Source organism: Oncorhynchus kisutch, unplaced genomic scaffold (assembly GCF_002021735.2).
Source record: "Oncorhynchus kisutch isolate 150728-3 unplaced genomic scaffold, Okis_V2 scaffold841, whole genome shotgun sequence".
NCBI lineage: Eukaryota > Metazoa > Chordata > Actinopteri > Salmoniformes > Salmonidae > Oncorhynchus > Oncorhynchus kisutch.
Window position 1 is genome coordinate 53666 of NW_022262786.1, and position 26061 is coordinate 79726.

A 26061-nucleotide genomic window follows, 5' to 3' on the forward strand; every position below is an offset into this window, starting at 1 on the left:
AAAGGGACTTAAATATTTGGTCTTGCCCATTCACCCTCTGAATGACACACATACACAATCCATGTCTCAATTGTCTCAAGCCTTACAATATTTTTTTAACCTGTCTCCTCCTCTTTATCTATACTAATTTAAGTGGATTTAACTAGTGACATCCATAAGGGATTATAGCGTTAACCTGGATTCACCTGGTCAGATATGGGGTACACGGGTATCACATCATTACATACTTGGCCCTACTGCACCTGCATTCCAGCATCTGGAATTGACTCAACATGTTTGAGGTGGGGGATCAATACTTGTGGGGGTAGAATGTATGATTCTGATATGTACAGGTAAGTTCATTGTCTATGTGTGGGGGAGGGGGGTTTGTGTCCGTACTCTGAGGTGTGTTTGAATATGAATGAGCTGCAGTGTTGTGATGTGTCCTATCCCGTCCTTGTAGAGTGATCTTCCTTGGCCTCATAACATGTCACAGTTGCTCCTCCTTTGGAGGGAGGGGGACACCACCACGGGACAGCCCCTACACTTATCGCTAGAGATCGAACTTCAGACTCCCTCCAAAACCACTGAACCCTTCAACACACCGAAAGAGTTTATGATGCACACCCTTAGAGGGCGCCGGAACAGGATAACTCCCTCCACCCTCACAAAGACATAGAGGAGGAGGAACTATCCAATACCCAGTGAGAGAGAACGAGTGACCTCAATCAAACACAGCCAGAAAGTGGAGGTGGAAGAGGCATTAGATAGATGGAGGAGGTTACCCCAGAGGCCATTCCTCCTGTTCATGTGAGCAAGAAAGAGCAGATGGCTTCTGATCAGCCAAATGGCAGGCAGAGGGAGAGGTCATAGTGATTCACACCCACAGAGAAAGACAACCCACACAAGCTCTTAGTTGAGATGAACCACACAGAGGTAGAGGCAGAGGGCTTTCAGGCCTAGCAAGTCAGCCTGCCAGCTCTAATCCTCAAGTCAAGATTTGTATTCAATAATTGAGAAGTCCCATTTACTTAATGATCATTTTTCACTGTCTTCAACCCCCAAGAACCAGGGTGAGTCTGGGTCACCCTTTTACTGGGCAAATAGAACTTGCATATTGTCAAAGACTAGGCCGAAACGTTAATCTTTTAACCTTGCTTGAATAAAACAATGCATTTTTTATAGTGAGCAAGAGTTGGGCTTTTTCCTTTTCTATGATGATTCAAATATTTGGTTGCACCTCAACTCAACGTTGGTTGAGCGCCCTCCATTTTTGTTGTCAAATAAGACATGTTTTTTTTAAATGTACAAAGTAAATTATTCAAAGCATCAACATTGGGATGTGTCCCACTTATTTACACAACCTAATCCACACTTGCAAAGTGAAAGTTTATAGAAAAGTTAAGAAATTAAGTAGTAAACAGAAGAAAAGCAGAATTGAGTTCAATTATAATGTGAATAATTTAATGCTCTATGGTTCAATCCCTTTTCTGCAGGTGTGATGAATAATTAATATTGTTCCTCCTCTTCCTTGTGGCAGGCGCAGCAGCACACTGCCCTCCAAAGCCTGCAAAATAATCGCTGGACTGCCCCTTTCCTAGCTCTGCATGGAACATCCAGTGTCACATCCTTGGTGACGTGTGGGGTGACATCCGGGATGACCACAGCAACATCCTCTGGAAAGGGAAAAAAGAGGATCAGAATGTAAACTAATGCAAACCGTAGCTTCTAAACACTGGCCAGTTGAAAGGTTCTACTAAGATGTCATGACAAACGACACCTGTCAGAGTGCTCTCTAAGTGTTACTCACCTGCTTGGATGTCAGCTGGCAGAGTGGCGAAGACGGCCATCGTGAGAATCCTTTCTTCATGTGTGACGTCCACAACCTCCAAGAGGGAAGAGAAGGGCTCTGCTTCTGTATTAGGGGTGGTGTCCACCACATTCAGGTGGGAAGAAGCCGGATCTGCCTCTGTGTTAGTGGTAATGTCTTGAACCTCCAGGTGGGAAGAAGCCGGATCTGCCTCTGTGTTAGTGGTGATGTCTTGAACCTCCAGGTGGGAAGAAGCCGGATCTGCCTCTGTCTTAGGGGTGATGTCCTCAACCTCCAGGTGGGAAGAACCCGGATCTGCCTCTGTGTTAGGGGTGATGTCCTCAACCTCCAGGTGGGAAGAAGCCGGGTCTGTATTGTGGGTGAAAACAACAATCCTGATGAGCTCTACTACTACAAGGCACCAAGATGTCATCAGAACAGGCATCTGTCAGAGTGTTCTCTATCATTGCTACTCACCTGCTTGGATGCCAGCTGGTAGTGTGGTGGAAACGGCCACCGTGAGCACAGGGGGGACTGGTAGGGTGGCTGCAGGGGGCTGGAAGCAGCTCTGCACCTCGTCAGCCACAAAGCCACAGACAGAGCTCATATAAAAAGGGCTCAGCAGGTCATCGGTGGAGAAGGACTGACTGATTCTCCCGAGGATCGACCGCACAGAGTCAAAAGCAGCAGCCCGGGAGAAAGGGATGTGAGGGGAAGGGTCCTTTAACATGCAGGAGAGCTTCTCCACTACGGCCGCCACCATGCCCACGGCCATTAGGATTGGGTGCTCTGAATGGCCTTCCTCTGACTGAAGCCACAGGGCCAGGAGGAGCCTGGGCACCACCTCCACCACCACCTGAGATGGGCTGAGCAGGTTGCTACGGGGCTCATTGGACTGCTCGCCCAGAATGCTTCTCACAGCTTTCTCCACGATGCTGTGGACCTTCGGATCGCTGAAATCAACAATAAGGAGAAAACAAAGGTAAACGATGTGCAATGTACTCACTTAGAACACTTTCTTAGTCTGTTTCTGCGTAGTTCCAGATGTGTAGATAAATGGATCAAGTCATATGCAGGGCAGTACATGGAACTCACATGTCAGCTGGGGAGGTGGGGTGCATGGAGCGGCGGAGCTTGCAGAAAGCCTCGTGCTCTATGTTCATCATTTTTAGGCAAGTGTTTACTTCCCAGGCCTGCAGTATGAAACAGGAAGTCCCATTGGTGTAATTTCACAACAGATCTATTCTGCTGTGCTAACTCGTTGTTGAAAGGCTAGTAAAGAGCTCACTAACTTGTAGTTTGTCTCTAACTCTCATTCTCTTACCAGCCGAGCGAGGTCGTTTCCTTCCTCCAGGGTTTCCTTCCACACCCTTCAAATAAAACACAGATCAATTCAACTTTCCTGGCTTCTGATTTTTCTGTTGTTTATTTTACCCACACCTCCTGGAGTGCTGCTGGTGGCAGGGAATGGGAGTGAATGTGAGTGCTGACGTGGTACTCACCTCTCCCTAAGAGATTTTTTGCCCTGAGACACCAGCCAGTTGCTCATGTGCTCCGTGGTGACATGGGGAGAGACCTGGCCTTGACTCTGGAGCAGCAGATAGTGGACCATGAGCTTCTTCTGCAAGATGAGGTAAGGTGTGAGACCGTGCCACGAAATACCATATCATGTGCTTTCAGAAGGGCCTCTCGCAACATTTCACAACTGCTCATGCCTCACAATTTGCAAGTGATTATTAAGAACTCTTATGACCACCTTCTCTAAACTGTCTTGAAATACAACTATTTTTCTGTTGTTTATGTTTTTGTGGGCTGAATCTTACCTGTTTATTGTAATATGTTTCCTCCCAGCAGGCCTGCAGAGTCTGAAAATAAAGGCTGCTTCTACAGAAATCCTTTGAAGATAATGAAAATAATGATGCTTTCTTATGCACATTATGCACAGGCATTTACAGTATGCTAAAATGAATTTATCCCAAGATTACCTTTGTGGGACCATAAGTGAACTCCGGAATGCACCAAACCCTATCCATGGTAAGATGGGGAAGAAATGCAGCGCTATAGATATACGGGATGCTCTAGAGATAACAGGAGTGACTTAAAGTCGCGAATGATCAATGGCTGGAGTCCTCCAATATGCTGCACTTAGAATTGAGTTGTAGGGATGTTTGGCGCAAAATAGAATGTTTACATTCTATTGCCATGGAGAAATGGAATGTGTAGAACCTGTATAATTGGTATGCTTCTATGTCTTTATTTCGTGAAACATTAAACTCTTTATTTTGTCATAATGTGTATATGAGGATGTAGGAGCCCGTCCAGATTCATGACCCGATTATCCAGGTGCATGTTGCTTAGACCAACTAATCCAACCTTGGTTTCCAAGTTAAATACATTGTTTATATATGCCTATACAATATCTTTATATTATCCACATTGTAACAAAGTGTTTGTACACTTTAGCTATTACATTTTTAAAAAATACACTGAATTATTAGTATTATTATCAAATTATTAACATCCCCTCTTGACCTGGCCGATTTGAATTGGTCCTTGTGTGCAATTTGGTGCATACACCTATACAAATCTATCGACCACATCCATTTAAAGCAATGATTGTCAATTGAAAATGTGGTTGTTGTGTTATCCTGTTGTGCGGCTTGAGTGTCAGTCCCCTTAAGCACATTATTCCAATATTTTTCCATGCTCTGAATTGACAGAATGGACACTTTTGAAAAGATATTCGGTTAAAAATAAGAGTATGAATGACAATAAACGTATGACTTGGATTGTATGAATAATAGTGTAGTAAACAATATCGCTCAGCGTAGGAACTTTTGGTGTTTGGAAAGTTTCCGTTTTTAGTCTCCATGACACGTATCACTTCGTTGTCTTGTTGGTAATAGTAAAAATGCATGACAGTCCGCATTGTAATGGTCTAACAGGTGTTTTTCCTTTTGTTTCTCACAATAAACAGACATTTGAGAACGGAATTGCTTACTGTTGTACCTATGATGCACAGACACACAAAAGCTGTACAGTGTAGTTTGAATAATCAGTTTCAAATATTTGCAGATGTATTCCCTATCATTTACAAATCGAAAGATGTAACATTTGAAATGAATGTGGCAGAACAGTTTAGCATAGAGTTCTTGTGGGAGTCTTCTCCTTCAGTCTTTTTGCCTCCTTGGCCTCGCTTCTCATTACATGGGATTTCCCCAGTGCCAACTTCACATGAGATGGCCGCTGTCTACTGTCATGTGGTGCTGAATGACAGATATCGCTATGCCGATATTGCTGCTGTCCATGGACCTGAAATGTACAATCTTGCCTATTTGCATATGTACGACCGTCCAAACTTGACCCCACACTCATACACAAACATTAATGCTAATCTCTCACACACTTTCGAACATTGCACAACCTGCAACAAGACACTGAAAGATCATTTTATTCCACGTGTGTTTGTGTTTGAATAAAGACCCGAAGAATGAAATCAATGTGTGGATGTTGATTGGACAATGTATATGTGCTTTGCAGAAGCCTTTTTTTAAAATTCCCTGTAGCGTGTATTTTACTGGAGCATGATCAGATTGCTTTGTTTAAACCAGAATGAAGATTTGGTCTGAGAAACTATGCCGATTATAGCACGATAGCTTTATTTTTATTTTTAATAAGGCAATGTATATATGACCCCCTTTCAAAGAGTCACTCATTTATCACTTTCTTGCAGATATACAGTGCCTTCAGAAAGTGTTCATACCCCTTAACTTATTCCTCATTTTGTTTTCTTACAGCCTGAATTCCAAATGGATTTTTATCATCTCACCCAGCTACAGACAACACCCCATAATGACAAAGTGAAAATATGTTGCAATTTTTTCTCAAATGTATTGAAAATGAAATACAGAAATATCTCATTTACATAAGTATTCACAATACATGTTAGAATCACCTTTGGCAGCGATTAAAGCTGTGAGTCTTTCTGGGTAAGTCTCCAAAAGCTTTGCACCCTTGGATTGTACCATATTTTCATTACCATAATATATACAGTACCAGTCAAAAGTCTGGACACACCTACACATTTTAGAATAATAGTGAAGACATCAAAAGTATGAAATAGCACAATTGGAATCATGTAGTAAGCAAAAAGTGTTAAACAAATCAAAATATATTTTATATTTGAGAATCTTCGAAGTAGCCATCCTTTTCCTTGACCACTTTGCACACTCTTGGCATTCTCTCCAACCTTTTCATGAGGTAGTCACCTGGAATGTTTTTCAATTAACAGGTGTACCTTCTTAAAAGTTAATTTGTGGAATTTCATTCCTTCTTAAAGCGTTTGAGCCAACAGGTTGGGTTGTGACAAGGTAAGGATGGTTTACAGAAGATATCCCTATTTGGTAAAAGACCACGTCCATTTTATGCCAAGAACAGCTCAAATAAGCAAAGAGAAACAACATCCCATCATTACTAAAGACATGAAGGTCAGTCAATATGGAACATTTTAAGAACTTTGAAAGTTTCTTCTAGTGCAGTCGCAAAAACCATGAAGCGCAATGATGAAACTGGCTCTCATGAGGAAGACCCAGAGTTACTTTTGCTGCAGAGGATAAGTTCAGTAGAGTGAACTGCACCTCAGATTGGAGCCCAAATAAATTCTTCACAGAGTTCAAGAAACACACACATCTCAACATGCACTGTTCACAGAGGAGACTGCGTGAATCAGACTTTCATGGTCAAATTGCTCCATTGAAACCGCTACTAAAGGACGGACACCAAAAATAAGAAGAGACTTGCTTGGACCAAGAAGCAATGGACCTTAGACTGGTGGAAATCTGTCCTTTGGTCTGATGAGTCCAAATTCGACATTTTTGCCTTTCAATGTGTGTGTAAAGAATCCAGGGTGTTTAGTTGGGTCTACTCTTCATTATAAAACTATTTGTTGAATGGTTTAAAATCCATCAGAAGCTCAATAAGTCTTGACGGGGACAGAGCTTGTTTTGACAAGGAAAGTGAAAAGGACTGAGGGAAAGTAAAATGGAAAATACATGGAAAGGAACATGGAAGAACCTCAAAGAACATTGCATTTTCAAGATCATGTAACATCAAAATGCATCTTATATTCCTGCCCTGACAGAAAAACCACATGATTTCAACTTACATTTTATGTGAGCACAAATTACATTTTGGAACACAACGTGATCACATTTTCACATGTGTAGTTTAATGTAATCACATATTGCTTTACATGTTATCACATTATCTTCACATAAGATTACATTAAAACATGTTTTTGGTACACTTCCCGTGTTCATGTGAAATTCATGTGTTTTTTGCGTAAACGCCCTGCAGTTCCACACTCAAGGATCTTAATAATGCTTTAAATGCACATGTATGATTGTGCATGTGTAATGGGTTGAAAACAAAGTCACTAAAAACAGACAGCCATTTATTATTTATCCCCCCTAATTGTTTCTGTATTTGTCTTAATGAATCTTAATGGGATTTTCTACATACTTTAGCGTCAGCAGTCCATCAGGCCAATAGATGGCGCTGTTGCACTGTTGTAGCAGGAGAAACATTAAGTTCTGGTCAAGTGCTCACCATCTGCAGAATAAGGACCAGAACTTTACAGAGGTAAACTGTGTCAGTTCTTTTACTATTACAGGTATGTAACAGCACTTCAAACGTTCAAATATATACACAATATGTAATAACATGCTATTTAACAACTTTGTCAAGATATTATCACGTTAGGAAAGGTTTTGTTTTGGCTTTGTGTCGAACTGAGTGAGAGAAGAAGGTGATTTACATTGAGTGAGAGTGTATGTTAGCTTGATGCTAGCTGAGGTAAAAAAAACATTTACGAGTCACAAAGACTATGTTTACTGAGTAGCTGACTTGTACTGGATTTTGTCTAGGAGATTTTTTATCAAGAATCCATTTGTTAGGGATTTCTGAGTTGGTTTTACATGTTATTGGTTGTTTTGTGTAAAATTGTGCTCACTAGCTGGTAAACTGGCCGAGCACGCTCAGTCTGGTGGACTTTTAGTGCATACAGTGAGAGAGAGACGATTTTCTGGAGGTGCCACTATCTTAAAGCTGAATTTATTGTTGTCACTTTTCTATAGAGGTAGAGGTATATAGAGAAACATTCAGTTATTTATGGTTTCATATATAGGTGTTTCTATTGTATGAATGTGAAATACATTGTGGTTTTCATGTGAAACCGTACACTAAGACAGGGTTATTTGTGGAACATTTTTTAATTCTGCTTTAGGTAAAGTGCATTTATGTTGTTTAATTTAAAGTGTGCACTTGTTTGATGTGAATATTTTCAAAGTACTAACAAGAAAATAGACAATTGAACAAGAGAAAAAAAATATTCTTCAAAATAAAGAAAGCGGCAGAACTTTGCAGACGTAAACTTGTGTCCGTTCTTTTTACTATTGCAGGCCACCTCAGCTACACATGTACTCTGTCTGTACACGCATCCACGCATGCACATACACACGGACAAACACACACGAATGTTCTCTCTCTTGTGTTTGTCAGCAGTTCATCGTGGCCCTGTAGTTCGCCTCCTTCACCAAAGCTCTGTCAGGGACCTACATGAAGAGTGCCATCACTCAGAGAGACACTTTGACCTGTCCAGCTCTCTCATCGGACTCATAGACAGCAGCTTTGAGATGGGTTTCAACAATAACATTGAGTTGCTTGAGAATTCATGTAGTAAAAACCAGATACAGACTACAGCATGATAAAAAAAAATTGTGGTTCAATCAGAGTCTGCTCTCAATACTGTCCAGTTTTATAGTTGTTCCTATTAATTGATTGACTGGCGTTTGTCCATGACTCTACTGTCAAACCCCTAACATTGTTGTATTTGATGCTGTGTTGTTGCAACCTAGTATCCAAACTGATATGTCATTTTTAGTTGGAAAAAAACAGTGTTTATAATTTGCAATTCCTGACTTCTGTAGTGTTGTGGTTTCTTGCAGGTAACCTGCTGTTCCTGGCTGTGGTCAGCCATTTTGGGGCGAAGCTGCACCGGCCCAGGCTCATTGCTATGGGCTGTTTCCTCATGGCTGTAGGATCCTTCCTCACAGGCCTGCCACACTTCTTCATGGGACGGTAAAACAACTGAAATACTGGTTAAACTTATACTTGTAGAGATACTCCAATGCGGAGGATAGTTTCACTTTAGAAAGAAAGAAATGTATCCAGTTGTTGATTAATTTCAGTTGACTTCGAACTAAAGTCTTGTGTAATTGGTCAGCTGCTTGATTATGTTTTGGGGCCATACATGTTAAGAGAAGGGATTAACTTGTTATGGCTGCAATCCCGTTAACGGGATAAGTGTCATCAACAACCGCTGTATAGCATAGCGCTACATTCAATAAATATTATTAAAAATATTTATATTCATGAAATCACAAGTGCAATATAAGAAAACACAGTTTATCCTTTTGTTAATCCACCTGTCGTGTCAGATTTTGAAATTATGCTTTACAGCGAAAGCAATCCAAGCGTGTGTAAATGTATCGATCGCTCGACAAAACATTAAGTACACTTAGCATCAAGTAGATTAGGGGAAAATTAGAAAAGCAATTCAATTTATTGTTTACCTTTGATGATCTTCGGATGTTCTCACGAGACTCCCAGTTACACAACAAATGTTCCTTTTGTTCCATAAACATTATTTTTATATCCAAAATCCCTCTGTTTGTTTGGCGCGTTATGTTCAGAAATTCACAGGAAAGAGCGGTCACGACAACGCGGACAAATTCCAAATAGTTTCCATAATGTCCACAGAAACATGTCAAACGTTTTTTATAATCAATCCTCAGGTTGTTTTTAAAATTATGATCGATAATATATCAACCGCAAATATCTTTCACAGTAGGAGAGGGAAAAGCAATAGCTGTCCAAAATCTGTTGCTCGAGCAAAACTCATGTGACCACTTGATGCAATGTTATGTTTCTGGCTCATTTTTCAAAATAAAAGCCTGGAACTATGTCTGAAGACTGTTGACACTGTTGAAGCGATAGGAAACGGAATCTGACTCAGTTACACCAGCTCCGTCAGGAGGAATGGGACAAAATTCACACAACTTATTGTGGGAAGCTTTTGGAAGGCTACCCATAAAGTTTGACCCAAGTTAAACAATTCAAAGGCAATGCTACCAAATACTAATTGAGTGTAGGTAAAATTCTGACCCACTGGGAATGTGATGAAAGAAATACAAGCTGAAATAAATCAATCTCTCCTATTATTCTGACATTTCACATTCTTAAAATAAAGTGGTGATCCTAACTGACCTAAAACAGGGGATTTTTACTAGGATTAAATTTCAGGAATTGTGAAAAACTGACTTTAAATGTATTTGGCTAAGGTGTATGTAAACTTCCGACTTCAACTGTATATATATATATATATATATATAAACTCAGCAAAAAAATAAATGTCCTCTCACTGTCAACTGCGTTTATTTTCAGCAAACATAACATGTGTAAATATTTGTCTGAACATAACAAGATTCAACAACTGAGACATAAACTGAACCAGTTCCACAGAAATTTGACTAACAGAAATGGAATAATCAAAATCAGTGTTCAAAATAAAAAGTAACAGTCAGTATCTGGTGTGGCCATCAACTGCATTAAGTACTGCAGTGCATCTTCTCCCCTTGGACTGCACCAGATTTGCCAGTTCTTGCTGTACCATGTTACCCCACTCTTCCACCTAGGTACCTGAAAGTACACAGACATTTCTGGGGGGAATGGCCCTAGCTCTCACCCTCCGATCCAACAGGTCCCAGATGTGCTCAATGGGATTGAGATCCGGGCTCTTCGCTGACCATGGCAGAACACTGATATTCCTGTCTTGCAGGAAATCATGCACAGAACGAGCAGTATGGCTGGTGGCATTGTCACCATAACCCTCTAGGGTTATGTCAGGATGAGCCTGCAGGAAGTGTACCATATGAGGGAGGAGGATGTCTTCCCTGTAATACACAGCTTTGAGACTGCCTGCAATGACAACAAGCTTAGTCCGATGATGCTGTGATACTCTGCGCCAGACCATGACGGACCCTCCACCTCCAAATCGATCTCGCTCCAGAGTACAGGCCTCGGTGTAACGCTAATTCCTTCAACGATAAACGTAAATCTGACCATAACCCCTGGTGAGACAAAACCGCGACTCGTCAGTGAAGAGCACTTTTTGGCAGTCCTGTCTGGTCCAGCAACGGTGGGTTTGTGCCCATAGGTGACGCTGTTGCCGGTGATGTCTAATGAGGACCTGCCTTACAACAGGCCTACAAGCCCTCAGTTCAGCCTCTCTGTTTATTGCGGAAAGTCTGAGCACTGATGTAGGGATTGTGCCTGGGAAACATGGGAAACAGTGTTTAAACCCTTTACAATGAAGATCTGTGAAGTTACTTGGATTTTTAGGAATTATCTTTGAAAGACAGGGTCCTAAAAAAGGGACGTTTATTTTTTTGCTGAGTTATATATATATATATATATATATATATAGTATTTACAAATTCACCACATTCATGATTTTATATGGGAATCAAAAATCTTTCATTGATGTTCACCATGTGCTGATGTGCTCAGCACTGTCAACAGACCCCCATTATGACATCACAATGTAACGGAAGCCTTGCCATGATAAATGGTTGCAAGTTCAAATCCCCGAGCTGACAAGGTACAAATCTGTCGTTCTTCCCCTGAACAGGCAGTTAATCCACTGTTCCTAGGCCGTCATTGAAAATAAGAATTTGTTCTTAACTGACTTGCCTAGTAAAATAAAGGTAAAATTCAAATTAAATTTAATAACATTGCTGGTTCCATCTAAGCAACATTTAATTTCCACTCATTTCTTGATAGATCTCTCACAGAGATAGGTTAAGTTCTTATTTTGAGAGTGTTAATATTTATCATCAATGGCTTATCGAGGGAGAAAATCAAGTGAGTTTGACAAACTCCAAAAAGAGAACTCACAGATGAAGAGTCTCATCGAAAACCTGAGGAAGCAAAACATGGCTTTAAACCAACAGGATGACCAGGACAAGTTTTCAAGTTTTGTAAGGCTCATCAGTTTTTCAAATGTTTTTCCAAAAATATCACTGTTTATTTTGTGGTTTCATAGACATACAGTAGGCCTACATCCATAAAATCTTTAGCTTAAAAGTTTTTTATGACACACTGTGGAAACTATTTTGCCTACTTCTGCTATACATTTCATACTGTACCATTGTGATCCAGGGCTATCAGGAGAGCTACCCAGTCCCAGAGGGCCATCGTGGCTTCATCAGTGATGCCAGACTTCTGCAGATGCAGAGAGCTGAGAGAGAGACCATGGAAGCAAAGCAAAGAAAGATAAGTGCTATCCATGAGAATTATGTCCGGACTGCTCTCATCGGGGTTGGCAGCACCTTCGCGCACCACTTCGTCCCCTCTATTCAGTGCATTCCGTGGCCGAAAGCTCCACCGAGGCCTTTGCCACGAAGGCTTGAGCACATAGCTCTGGCCCCACTGAAGAACGTGGTGGGGGTGGACGGAGCCCAAGTTCGACCCGGATCTCACTCTCTGGAGTCCATCCAGGTAAATAAGTCATTCAGCAGCAGTAGCGTGTGGCCTGTTCCCGTCCCTCCCACTGGAGCTCCCTCCAAGAGGGGCAAGAAGAAGAAGGGCAGGCGGGGAGTCAAAGCCCTGAAAGTCCAGTCGGATCAGGGCTGTGCTGACAACAACGGACCCATTGACCTGATGGAGGAGGTGAGGGACATCGAGCCTCACCTGAAGGAGGAGGCCTGGAAGGTAGGATGGACTTAGAATTTATTGTAAATGTGAACATTTGCAGTTCAGAATTATACTTGGACTGATAAATTGCCAAAACAGATAGTGGTTCCATGTCTTAAAATCAAATCAAACTTTATTTGTCACATGTGCCGAACACAACAAGTGTAGACCTTACCGTGAAACCAACAGTGCAGTTCAAGAAGAGTTAAGAAAGTATTTACCAAATAAATAATAAAGTAAAAATAAATAAATAATAAAGTAAAAAAATAATAATAATTAAAGTAACACAATGACATAACAATAACGAGGCTAAATACAGTACCGAGTAAGTGTGTGGGGGTACAAGTTAGAAAGGATACTCTCTTTTTGACAGCATGATAGAATAGATCCTAGAATACAGGATCTCTCTGTGTATTAGTTTATGTATATACTAGTTCTATATGTATTTCTATGATGGGAGCATTGTTTTCTGGTCTACACCAAAGGTGGTACATGAGGTGAAGGCCATGGGCAGGAGAAGTTTGGGCTCGGCCATGTCCATGGGGGAAATAGCCACCAGCTCTCTGGGAAGCCTGAGCTCAGTGGATATGAACACCCCTGCGGAGCTCCGTGACTACTTGGATGTTGGGACCCCGGTCAAGTTGCGTGACAGCCCACCCAGGCCTGCTCCCCCTCCTACCAAGCCCAGGTGCAAACAGCCTCGGCCTATAAGGTTCCTTAGCCTGCCAAAGGCTGCCACCGGCTCAGGTCAGTCCCTCTCATGTACTCACACTAATGTAAATTAGACAGGGAGATGAAGCTAGGTAGATTGATAGAAAAACAGTAGGAAGGGAAGAGACACAAATGGCTTTAGCCCAGGGCCACACTTGATTTGCCTGTTTCACAGTGAGATAACCTTTACTCAAGGTTAATTGGACCCTGCTTCTGAGCAGGGAGAGCACCAAAAATATATGTGCTAAATTTAAAATGATATCATAATGAACTAGTGTTAAAAGCTACAAACAGATATGAAAATGAGTAAATACATAAATAAGATGTCTGCTGTCAACCCATAGACAATAAGGCAGCCAGTGAGCCAAAGGGCCAAATAAAGAACCAGGCCAGATTGCAGCCCCTGTCCAACCCAGAGCAGGCCCTGACTAAGACCTTCAAGCTGCTCCACTCTCCCTCTGATGACTGGTGAGCATTCACCCTAGACAAGACCAATGGAGCTAGGCTAAAGGAAGCACAGTGTAGTGTCCTTGGAAATGTAGATTTGAGCTACAGAGCGTAGAAACTTCTGAATTTAAGAGACCAGAGTCCTAATTGATGAACATAATTTTAATGTTTTTGGAAAATGTTGTGGAAAATGCTTACGTTTCTTTCACTGATTTGCAGGGAGAAGAAGATCGAGGGCTTGACCTCTCTCCGTGTGATGGCTCAGAACCACATGGACATACTGATGCCTAAACTCCATGATATCTGCCTTGCCATTATAAATGAGGTAGCTGTATTCATTCACTGCCCTATTCATTCATCTGCACAAATCTGCTACATTTGGAGAACACGTCAAATTATTGTGTCATGTTTCTGATGTTTGTGAGTTGTACTGCTCAACATTAATAGCTGGTCCTGTGCATGTTATTATGATTCAGGTGAAGAACCTGCGCTCTGCAGTGTCTTGTGCTGACAGTGAGGTGGAGGGGACGGCACGCGTGCTGCTGCACAAAGGCAGCGAGGCCAACGCCTTCATCCGGCAGGGCGCCAACTTTGCCCTGGGTCACATGGTGCAGAGCTGCACCCCTACACGTGTCATGAATGCCCTGCTGGTCGGTGGGCTGAGGTAAAGAGGGAGAGGGAGAGGGGTCAATTAACACTCACTAAGGGGTAGATCCGGACTTCCACAAATTGTCCCATTATCCAAATCTCGAAATTGAGAAGATTGAAATACTGCTAGTTTTTAATTAACTGCCTTTTTCATCAGCATGCTAGGTTATTCCACAACACTTCCGGCAGCAACTCACCCCAACGCTAGATGTCACATTTGAATGGAATCACATTTTTTTGTTATGTCTTATACTCCCTTGTGTTGTGTACTTCTTATTTTACCATTGCGTTATTTAGATTATTTTTAGCCATTGGTGGAGAGGTACTGTCTACTGATGTGTGCTAGCCTTTGGGGAGTAACAAGTCATTTATAAACATTTATAAAGTGTATATATAGTGAACACTTTAGATTAGGGGCTATTAGTGAGGCACTGAGGTATTCGTAAGTACATGTACTCACATTCATAAATGCACTCATTAATAAATACACCATTTTGACATTTATAAATATGTATATAAATGGTGAGTCAAACCATTAATCAACCATTAACAAATGCCTTGACAGTAACTCCTTTATAACTGGTTTATAGTACATTAGTAGTACATTATTAATCATTTACATATTGTGATCAAACACCTTATTAGTAAGTCATGAACAAATCATTTAAAATAGCGTTTATAAATGTGTAAATAACTATTTATAGATTTCTTATTGACATTTACAAATGTAGGAATAATGATTAATAAATGGGAAGTAAACTCTTTACAAACAATTTATAAATGGTATATTAAGGGACCTTAATATAAAGTCTTACCCAACATTTTGATCCATCGATGAGACTTCATCAATACAATCCATTATCATTCATCTCCTAACTCATGTATCTCTATGACATATAACTGATGTGCTCTGTTTTTCCTTCCTCAGCCACCGTAACGCTGCGGTGAGGAGCTGCACTGCTCAGCACCTGGAGAGACTGGCTGAGGTCATGGGGACGGCTTGTCTCCTGTCGGGGAAGAAAAACCTCACTGACCGTTTCTTGATTGCCGTCAGTAAACTGGCTGTGGACCCTTCACAGGAAGTCAGGTGGGAAGTTCCTCCTGTAAAGTAGCTTGCTTCAACATAACAGTTAAGGCCGGGATTCAACCATGGCTCGCTATAGCACTAGATCGCCGACAATGCAGCTTTTAAAGGTAATTTGGTCTTGAGTCAACATCTGCAGCATTTACCACGAATACAAATTGAAATTGACTTTAAAAGCCACATTGTCGTCTGTCTACAGCATCTATACTAAAGGGTGTCATGGATTGAATTGCAGATTTTAGGTATTCCAAAACAACCACAGGTTCTCTTGGAGGGGAATAGTAATTGAAAACAAAAAGGAAAAATTATAAACACAAGTAAGTGCTACGTGGCATAGGACAATCCAAGTCCAGGCACCCATGTGGGTTTGAAAGTTAAAAAGCCAAAGCTTAGCCGGGATGTTTGGCCGGGAGGGATGTTCTTCTCCCATCGCCAACTAGCGACCTCCTGTGGTGGGCGGGGTGCAATGCACGGACACGGTCACCAGGTGTATGGTGTTTCCTCCGACACATTGGTGCTTCCAGGTTAAGCGGGCATTGTGTCAAGAAGCAGTGCAGCTTGGCTGGGTTGTGTTTCGGAGGACGCACGGCTCTCGACCTTCGCCTCTCCAGAGTCTTTACGGGAGTTGCAGCGATGGGCAAAGATTGTAACTACCTATTGGATACCACGAAATTGGGGTAAAAATTAAATTACATTACAAATCTAAATGAGTCCAAATATTCCGTACCTGATTCAGTTTCCTTCCATCTGTTTGGTGCCATGAGCGCTACAGCAACACCGCTTAACCAAATAAAGGTCTCTTCCTGGCGCACACTTGCCTTTATAAAGGGTAACAACACCCCAAAATCGACATGTCTTCCGTTTTTCCCAGACCTCAAAAGTGGTTCCCTGCTAGGGTTTTAAACATTGTCATGGACATAGAACATCTAATCGTGTTATATTTCTATTAAAAAGGTGTACTTTTGAGAGCGAAAACCTGCAGAAGCAGAGACAAACGGTCGACGGGGGAAATGTTAACGAAGAATAGGGGAATTTTTTTGGGGGGGGGGGGGGGTGTATCAGGCAAAAGGGATTTTACAAGGGCTGATTTCAAGGTTTTACTGCTAACCTACAAAGCATTACATGGGCTTGCTCCTACCTATCTCTCTGATTTGGTCCTGCCGTACATACCTACACGTACGCTACGGTCACAAGATGCAGGCCTCCTAATTGTCCCTAGAATTTCTAAGCAAACAGCTGGAGGCAGGGCTTTCTCCTATAGAGCTCCATTTTTATGGAACGGTCTGCCTACCCATGTCAGAGACGCAAACTCGGTCTCAACCTTTAAGTCTTTACTGAAGACTCATCTCTTCAGTGGGTCATATGATTGAGTGTAGTCTGGCCCAGGAGTGGGAAGGTGAACGGAAAGGCTCTGGAGCAACGAACCGCCCTTGCTGTCTCTGCCTGGCCGGTTCCCCTCTTTCCACTGGGATTCTCTGCCTCTAACCCTATTACAGGGGCTGAGTCACTGGCTTGCTGGGGCTCTCTCATGCCGTCCCTGGAGGGGGTGCGTCACCTGAGTGGGTTGATTCACTGTTGTGGTCATCCTGTCTGGGTTGGCGCCCCCCCCCTTGGGTTGTGCCGTGGCGGAGATCTTTGTGGGCTATACTCAGCCTTGTCTCAGGATGGTAAGTTGGTGGTTGAAGATATCCCTCTAGTGGTGTGGGGGCTGTGCTTTGGCAAAGTGGGTGGGGTTATATCCTTCCTGTTTGGCCCTGTCCGGGGGTGTCCTCGGATGGGGCCACAGTGTCTCCTGACCCCTCCTGTCTCAGCCTCCAGTATTTATGCTGCAGTAGTTTGTGTCGGGGGGCTGGGGTCAGTTTGTTATATCTGGAGTACTTCTCCTGTCCTATTCGGTGTCCTGTGTGAATCTAAGTGTGCGTTCTCTAATTCTCTCCTTCTCTTTCTTTCTCTCTCTCGGAGGACCTGAGCCCTAGGACCATGCCCCAGGACTACCTGACATGATGACTCCTTGCTGTCCCCAGTCCACCTGGCCATGCTGCTGCTCCAGTTTCAACTTCCACCTGACTGTGCTGCTGCTCTAGTTTCAACTGTTCTGCCTTATTATTATTCGACCATGCTGGTCATTTATGAACATTTGAACATCTTGGCCATGTTCTGTTATAATCTCCACCCGGCACAGCCAGAAGAGGACTGGCCACCCCACATAGCCTGGTTCCTCTCTAGGTTTCTTCCTAGGTATTGGCCTTTCTAGGGAGTTTTTCCTAGCCACCGTGCTTCTACACCTGCATTGCTTGCTGTTTGGGGTTTTAGGCTGGGTTTCTGTACAGCACTTTGAGATATCAGCTGATGTACGAAGGGCTATATAAATAAATTTGATTTGATTTGATTTACATGAACATTAGCTAGCTAAATAAGGTTAGCAAGATGCTGCTACACTTGACCGTGGTATTTGTTCATGTTTAGCAACTCCCAATTAGCGCATTCCTCTAGGACAGTCACTTGTGCCTGAATTCAACAAAAAACCAACAACTATTCAGTCAGTGTTAAGAGCAGTTGTTTGAAACCAATCGGAAAGGCAAGCCAAGCTTGCCAGCCGCTCTTGATTTCCATTTGACTGACCATCAGTTTGGCACAACACTGAACTCTAGCCAACCAAAAGGATAACATTGAGTAAAAAGGTGTAGGTAACGCCAACATTAACCTTTTCACACGCGAGTTCCAAATATCTTCAACAGTCGCCCCAGTGGGAGTTGATTTTATGCGCGTGATGTCAGAATGCACTCACCGTTCCAACATGTGGACATTTAACCCGCGCTGACCTCAGACCAAGGCACACTACCTGCTAATTTTCTATAGGCCGTTTCAACTTCTAATTTTGCCTCATTCATTCACAAATGTAGCCCATTTCACTGTTGCAGATCATTTCCATTTGAGAATTTAATGAGCCGGACAAACTTTCCTTCAAAAGAAAGCCCAAGCACTTCCCCAGATCAAGTATACAGTCATTGAACATTTATTGTGTTCCTTACAAATAACTGTGGACATGCGTGCATTCTGATCAAAGTGCCTTATTTTCTGTGTAACGTGCTGTCGTTTCTACTGTAGTGTACCGTAAGTATAATGTACTTAGCATTTTATTCATGCTTTCTGATTCTTGCCTAGATTGTAATGGACACGTGTGTAAAACACTTTTGAAGGTGGTACTGAATATGAGCTAATGCTAACGCCATACAATGCAGTCAGGTTATCACGTACGCGTCTGTCAGACTAATGGTGATCTCAACTGGAGTACCCCCATTGTCTTGAATGCACTGAATTCGTTAGTTGATTTGAACACGGCATCAGAGTGTAAACTATGGTACCTCAGGGTTGCCAGATCAGACCCCCTTTCCAGGGATATTTAGCTTAGAAAAAATCCCCATCTTATTAATATTTCCTGCATCATCCTCTCCATAATACCTTCCCCCAAGGACTTCACCTCCCAAAATGGATTGAGCTATATCTTGCAACTCTGTTTAGCTTTCGTGCTAAGGTTGTATTGGCTTTTTGATTAGTTAACTGTAAACTACTTGTCATGTGTACGCCGTAACAAGTACACAGATTTGTCACATGCTGAAGTGGCCAAACTAAGTTAAGACCTCAGGAAATGGGCACAGTGAACGGCATTCTGGGATTAGGGAGTTCTTGCTTGACAAACATGGCTGCCATATTTTCTAAACTAGATTTACATGTTCCAATGGTACGCTGCAGGGACCAGTCAGTGATAACAAGCATGTGATCGTACGCGCCAGACTCTCCCATAAGTGTTATATTGGGTGGAGATCTGGTGACAGACCGCACATGGCTCAAACCATTGTGACCACTCATGACATATGGATGGGGGCATAGCCACGGTAGCCAAAGTAAATGGCCTGCCAAGCATGATAGGTTGCTAATTACTCAGGAACCACACCTGTGGAATAACACTTGTTTAGGCCCAAAAACAACATGTTACCCATTAATGATGAGATTCCACCGGGGTCGGGAGTCACGGTCCTCGTTGAGGGTGGCCCAGCAGTGGTCAAGCACCAGCGCTACCTTGGGGTCAGAGGACCTGGTCAGCTCCACCTCAAAGTGCAGAGGCTGTCTCAGGTACCTCACCACTGGATAGTCCTCCTCCTGGTGGAACGTGTTATACGAGGCGTCTGGAACACAGAACAAGACATCCGGGGGTCGTGTTCAGTGGGCAACATCTGAACTTGTCCATTAAGAAAAGCTTGTTTATAATATCCTGTTGTGCCCCGATGAACACAAGCCATTTATAGCCAAATCAGCTCCTCACCGTTACTACATAGCCACACCTGTATATCTCAGAACGCAAGAGTAATATATCACAAGGCTTACATTTTTGGGAATGGTTTTGTAAAGGAGACCTTCCAAGATTCTTTTAGAGGCTAGGGGTCAAGTTGAAATTCTGAATTTGTGCACGCTTACCCTGAACGAGTCTCATTCTGAACATTAGTTGACCCGTCCCAGTCTCTGCAAAAGGCTCGTTGTCAAGCGGCCTGGTCAGGAAGGCCAATGTGCGAGTGATGTTGACCACATAGTAGCAGGAAACCTTTAACCTAAAAAGAGTATGCAACTTCAATAGGGGAAACATGCAACTTCAATAGGGGAAACTTCAAGCAGTGGAGTGGACACACTGATAGTAGAGGCACATTTTCCCTGTATACAAAGTATTGAGCAATTGGTGAAGGAAAAAAAACACCCTATAACAGCTAATAGCTACAATTGTGATGCGTAATGCACTCATACAGCATGAATTGTTGATAAACTTTGTAGTAGAGGGGAATTGCTTATTACAGCCTACAGAAGCAAACAGTCCATAAATACACAGTACCCATCACCTCAGGATAATAGTCATTTTACCTTCCTGGTGGTGCCACAGGAGTTCACAGTGAAGTGGAAGCAGGCGAAGCGATCATCACTGTAGGTGGGACCACAGGCGGGGTCGCTCAGGGTCAGCTGACCGGGGTTCAGACCGGGAGCAGACTCCACCTTCATCGCCAGCGCAGTCATCGTTCCGTTAGAGAAACACTCTTGGAGGTGGGGGAGCAAAAGACAGGTAGCCATCAGACCTGGGTTCTGTATTTGTTACACTTAATTGAGCTTGCCGAGCACAGTAGAACCAATGGAATAGCCCTAAATATGCAAACCATGCCCATCTGGTTCTCCAGATTGAATTGAAGAATACACCTGAAGTCGTAAAATGTCTAACTAGTAATTTGTTATGCTAACTATCTAGCAAGAGGTTGCATAGCAACATCATCAACTTCCGGTTGACAGGTGAAGAGCTAGTACACGCGACTGAAAGCATACTGTTCGTTTACAGGTTGGAACAACCTATTTCGTATGTTTTTGCAGTCCTTTTTTGGAACCCTATAAGCTTAAATGTTGCGGCATCCTGCAGCACATCTTGCGTGGTTCCGCATAATTCTATGGCACGTTATTTAAGTGTCAGCCAAGACGCAATTTACCACAATCTGCCACCATCTACCACAAACGGTGGCTGCATAAGCTCAAAACTTTCGAAAGTAACTGTACATCTGACAACTTTATCAGATGTAACATTTTACTGGTTGTCTCAGATAAAAAAACACTACTACTTTGTTCTCCTGTACCTCTTCTCCCTGCCTGTTTGTTCTTCTAGATTCTCCCCTTCCATCTATGTCCCCATCTGTGGCAAAACCACCCCCGTCTCCTTTTCCAAACATTTTCCACCAAAAAATGTGTACAGTCTTGTAGGTAGACTCATCACTGATCCTTTCACCTTCATCCATCTCAGACGTACTCTCATCTGGGCTACCTGCACAGCCTACCTCAGTACAGATGTGCAGATCCACCAACCAAACGCACCACTACATTCACTTCCGAAACCGAATGTTTTTGATCGAACACAACATTTTTTCAATAATAATAATTCAATGTCCAAAGTCAGATTCCGCACTCATCTGGTACATTGTGATTCAAACTGTAGCCCAAATGAGCGTGCTCTGGTATCAATGCTCATCGGGAGAAGTCCTCAACTTCAAAACGTTGTTTTCTACAGCAAAGCTGGCTTACCTTACGTATTCACTACTGCACTTGTTTATTGCAATTGAATGGTAAAAACACATCCAAGAAACACCCACATCAAACCACACCCCCAAGACAATTCTTGTTTGCCTTCAGTCATGGCCGCTAGCATTTCTTAATGAGCATTGATGAAAAACAAGAGCTGTGCTCGAATACCCACACTAACATACTGTATACTACATACTTAATGAGTATATACTGAATACTATATATTATTAGTTCATTTTAGTATTCTGTAAACGAACAGTATGCTTTCAATTGCGCGTTCTAGCTTTTCACCTGTCTACCGGAAGGTGATGCTGTTGCTATGCAACCTCTTGCTAGCTATCTAGCATAACAAATGACTGGTTAGACATTATACGACTTCGGGTGTGTTCTTAAATTCAATCAGGAGTTCCAGAATGCGCTCATGAATTCAGAGCTTTGTCAGATTGTCTGTTTGTAAATTCAGAGCAGAGTAGACAGCCAGAGCGAATTTACGAAAGCACCAAAATGTCCATTGAGAACGCACAATGACTATACCATTTAGCTAAGCTCAGAATGACGGGAATAATCACGTCAAACATTGGGTAGTTAGTTAGATAGCCTATAGTTATTATACTGTCAAGTTTGATCTATAAGTAGCCAACTAACGTTAGGTATCTAGCTAACAACATACCGGTACATACTGCTGTACTGATACGCTATGTGGTTCGTAAGACCAGTGTAGCTAACAAATTGTCAGCCAATATAACGTGTAAGTTAACTTATTTAAAAAGTAATTACTTTATTACATTGCTCAACATTTTCTTAATATTTGTCATAATTAGTTAAAGCAATGAATTTGTATCCGCTCTCGTTGTACTTCGACTGCATATTTTCCGCCATTTTCAACAAATCTGGAAACGATGTGAAGCCACGCCCATTTCCTGAAGAATTGCATTATTGGCCCTAAAGTACGGAAACAGTGTCTCTTCGTGTATTTCTCATATTTGGCGAATTTAGTACGACATCCTGGAACATTTGGCATACTAAATATATCCATAGTATTTTTTTATTTCTATTTTATTTCACCTTCATTTAACCAGTTAGGCTAGTTGAGAACAAGCTCTCATTTACAACTGCAACCTGGCCAAGATAAAGCAAAGCAGTTCGACACATACAACAACAGAGTTACAGATGGAATAAACAAACATACAGTCAATAATACAGTAGAAAAAGTCTATATACAGTGTGTGCAAATAAGGAAAGGATAAGGGAGGTAAGGCAATAAATAGGCCATGGTGGCAAAGTAATTACAACATAGCAATTAAACACTGGAATGGTAGATGTGCAGAAGATGAATGTGCAAGTAGAGATACTGGGGTGCAAAGGAGCAAAATAAATAAATAAATACAGCAAGGGGATGAGGTAGTTGGATGGGCTATTTACAGATGGGCTATGTACAGGTGCAGTGATCTGTGAGCTGCTCTGACAGCTGGTGCTTAAAGCTTAGTGAGGGAGATCTGAGTCTCCAGCTTCAGTGATTTTTGCAGTTTGTTCCAGTCATTGGCAGCAGAGAACTGGAAGTAAAGGCGGCCAAAGGAAAAATTGGCTTTGGGGGTGACCAGTGAGATTCTCCTGTTGGAACGTGTGCTATGGGTGGGTGCTGCTATGGTGACCAGTGAGCTGAGATAAGACGGGGCTTTACCTAGCAGAGACTTGTAGATGACCTGGAGCCAGTGGGTTTGGCGACGAGTATGAAGCGAGGGCCAGCCAACGAGAGCATATAGGTTGCAGTGGTGGGTAGTAAATGGGGCTTTTGGATCGGAGATGCTTAATGTAAGTTTGGAAGGAGAGTTTACAGTCTAACCTGACACCTAGGTATTTGTAGTCCACATATTATAAGTCAGAACCGTCCAGAGTAGTGATGCTGAACGGGCGGACAGGTGCAGGCAGCGATCGGTTGAAGAGCATGTATTTAGTTTTACTTGCATTTAAGAGCAGTTGGAGGCCACAGAAGGAGAGTTGTATGGCATTGAAGCTCATCTGAAGGTTAGTTAACACAGTGTCCAAAGAAGGGCCAGAGGTATACAGGTATACTATGATATATTTATACAGGTATACTATGACCAATAAGCATACTAAATACTCAATTCATGTCACAAACAGTACAGTTAGTGCGAGTATTCGAACACAGCTAAGGCCAAATCAGGAAGTGCAGTCACCTTTTAATCCTGAATGACAATTGTCTTGCCTCATAGAGATAGATACATCTTCTTAGGGCTGATCGATGTGACAACAGCCAGTGAAAGTGCAGGGCGCCAAATTCAAAAGAACAGAAATCTCATAATTAAAATTCCTCAGACATACAAGTATTTCACACCATTTTAAAGATACACTTCTTGTTAATCCCACCACAGTGCCTGATTTCAAATATGCTTTACGGCGAAAGAGAGGAGTCACAAAAATCTGAAATAGAGATAAAATGAATCACTAACCTTTGATGATCTTCATCAGATGACACTCATAGGACTTCATGTTACACAATACATGTAGGTTTTGTTCGATAAAGTTATCAAATGTATATCAAATGTATATCAAAAGAATCTCAGTATACGTTGGAGCGTTATGTTCAGTAGTTCCAAAAACATCCGGTGATTTTGCAGAGAGCCACATCAATTTACAGAAATACTCATAATAAATGTTGATGAAAATAAAATTGTTATGCACAGAATTAAAGATATATTTCTGCTTAATGCAACCGCTGTGTCAGATTACAAAAAACCTTTACGGAAAAAGCAAACCATGCAATAATCTGGGTACGGCGCTCAGAGCCCAAACAAGCCAAAAAGATATCCGCCATATTGTGCAGTCAACAGAAGTCAGAAAAAACATTATAAATATTCACTTACCTTTGATGATCTTCATCAGGATGCACTCCCAGGAATCCCAGTTCCACAATAAATGTTTGTTTTGTTCGATAATGTCCATCATTTATGTCCAAATAGCTACTTTTCTTAGCGAGTTTTGTAAACAAATCCAATCTCACGAAGCGTGTTCACTAGGAGCAGACGAAATGTCAAAAAGTTCCGTTACAGTCCGTAGAAACATGTCAAACGATGTATAGAATCAATCTTTAGGATGTTGTTAAAATAAATCTTCAATAATGTTCCAACTGGAGAATTCCTTTGTCTGTAGAATTGCGATGGAACAGAGCTCGCCCTCATGTGAACGAGCATCACGAGCTCAAGGCATTCTGCCAGACCTCTGACTCATTCCCCTCTCATTCGCCCTCACTTCACAGTAGAAGCATCAACCAGGTTCTAAAGACTGTTGGCATCTAGTGGAAGCCTGTTGACATCTAGGAAGTGCAACATGACCAATATCCCACTGGGTCTTCAATAGGGAATGGGTTGAAAAACGACCAACCTCAGATTTCCCACTTCCTGGTAGGATTTTTTCTCAGGTTTTTGCCTGCCATATGTGTTCTGTTATACTCACTCTTCAGAGTGTGTTCTATCCACATATACTAATGATATGCATATCTTAGCTTCTGGGACTGAGTAGCAGGCAGTTTACTCTGGGCACCTCTGGACAAGAAGATAATAAGAAGCCATAAGAAGATAAAAGACTCATCTATGTATCTGTGCCAATATAGTGTCTGTGACAGCATGGGCAGCGCCATTGAGGCTATCTTCATATTAAAGTAGTAACATTTCTTCTTCACAATTGTCTGAGCCCTTCTGATGACCCGATTGGACATGACTTCAACAGGGTCACCAGTAGGTGAAAGTGAAAGTGCATGTGAAAGTGCATGCAAATGCAGCATTTTGGCCATTAGAGGCCAATATCTTTCTCTCTGTCTGGGCTACAATTGTAGACGGTTGGGTAATTATGCTTTTCACCTGTGAAAGGCTGTTGTGCTGCTAATGAGGGAGTTCTATTAACCTGAGCCGAGCGGTGAGGGCGGAGCACCCTTCTAAAATTGAACAGTAGCCTTACATTTAGGTTTTTGTCCTAACACTACACAGCTGATTCAGATTAACAAAGCTGGATGATTATTTGAATCAGCTTTGTAGGGCTAGGGGAATAAAAAGAAAATGTGCAGCCCTTTGGGGTTCAGGTGACTGAGTGTGGGAAGCCTTTGTCATAGGGTAAAAGTTGCATACCCCTGGGCTGTAGGCTGCACACTTTGGGTCAAATATCAGGTTCTGTAGCTGTGTATTTCATCAGAACAAATCTGTTCTACAATGATTATTTTCCTTAGCTCAGGGTAAGTAGTAGCAGGCCTAGGAGAGTCTTATGCGACGCAAACATTTGAGCTGTGTTCTTCCTTTTAATCATAATAATTTGTCAAATGCCTTACAGGTTTTGCCTATTGATGGCAGCTGTGGGCATACAAGCACAACAGACACCTTCTATAAGTATGCATTTTGTACCTTGCAAATTTAAGCACTAAGCGTTTGACAAGAATTTAAAATATTTTTAACTA

The 26061-nt window shown here is 42.1% G+C and overlaps 1 protein-coding gene across 1 annotated transcript in view; it reads left to right on the top strand.

The window, feature by feature from the left end:
- Positions 1-8549: 8549 nt before the first annotated feature.
- The window catches only part of LOC116362551 (uncharacterized), a 28154-nt gene continuing 10642 nt past the window's right edge, over positions 8550-26061 (top strand). The window contains exons 1-8 of the mRNA XM_031816624.1: positions 8550-8926; positions 12068-12619; positions 13087-13348; positions 13657-13780; positions 13979-14084; positions 14236-14423; positions 15336-15494; positions 25938-25993. Of these exons, the coding sequence (XP_031672484.1) occupies positions 12137-12619; positions 13087-13348; positions 13657-13780; positions 13979-14084; positions 14236-14423; positions 15336-15494; positions 25938-25993 (1378 nt within the window). The 5' untranslated portion in view covers positions 8550-8926; positions 12068-12136. The remainder of the gene's footprint in view (positions 8927-12067; positions 12620-13086; positions 13349-13656; positions 13781-13978; positions 14085-14235; positions 14424-15335; positions 15495-25937; positions 25994-26061) is intronic.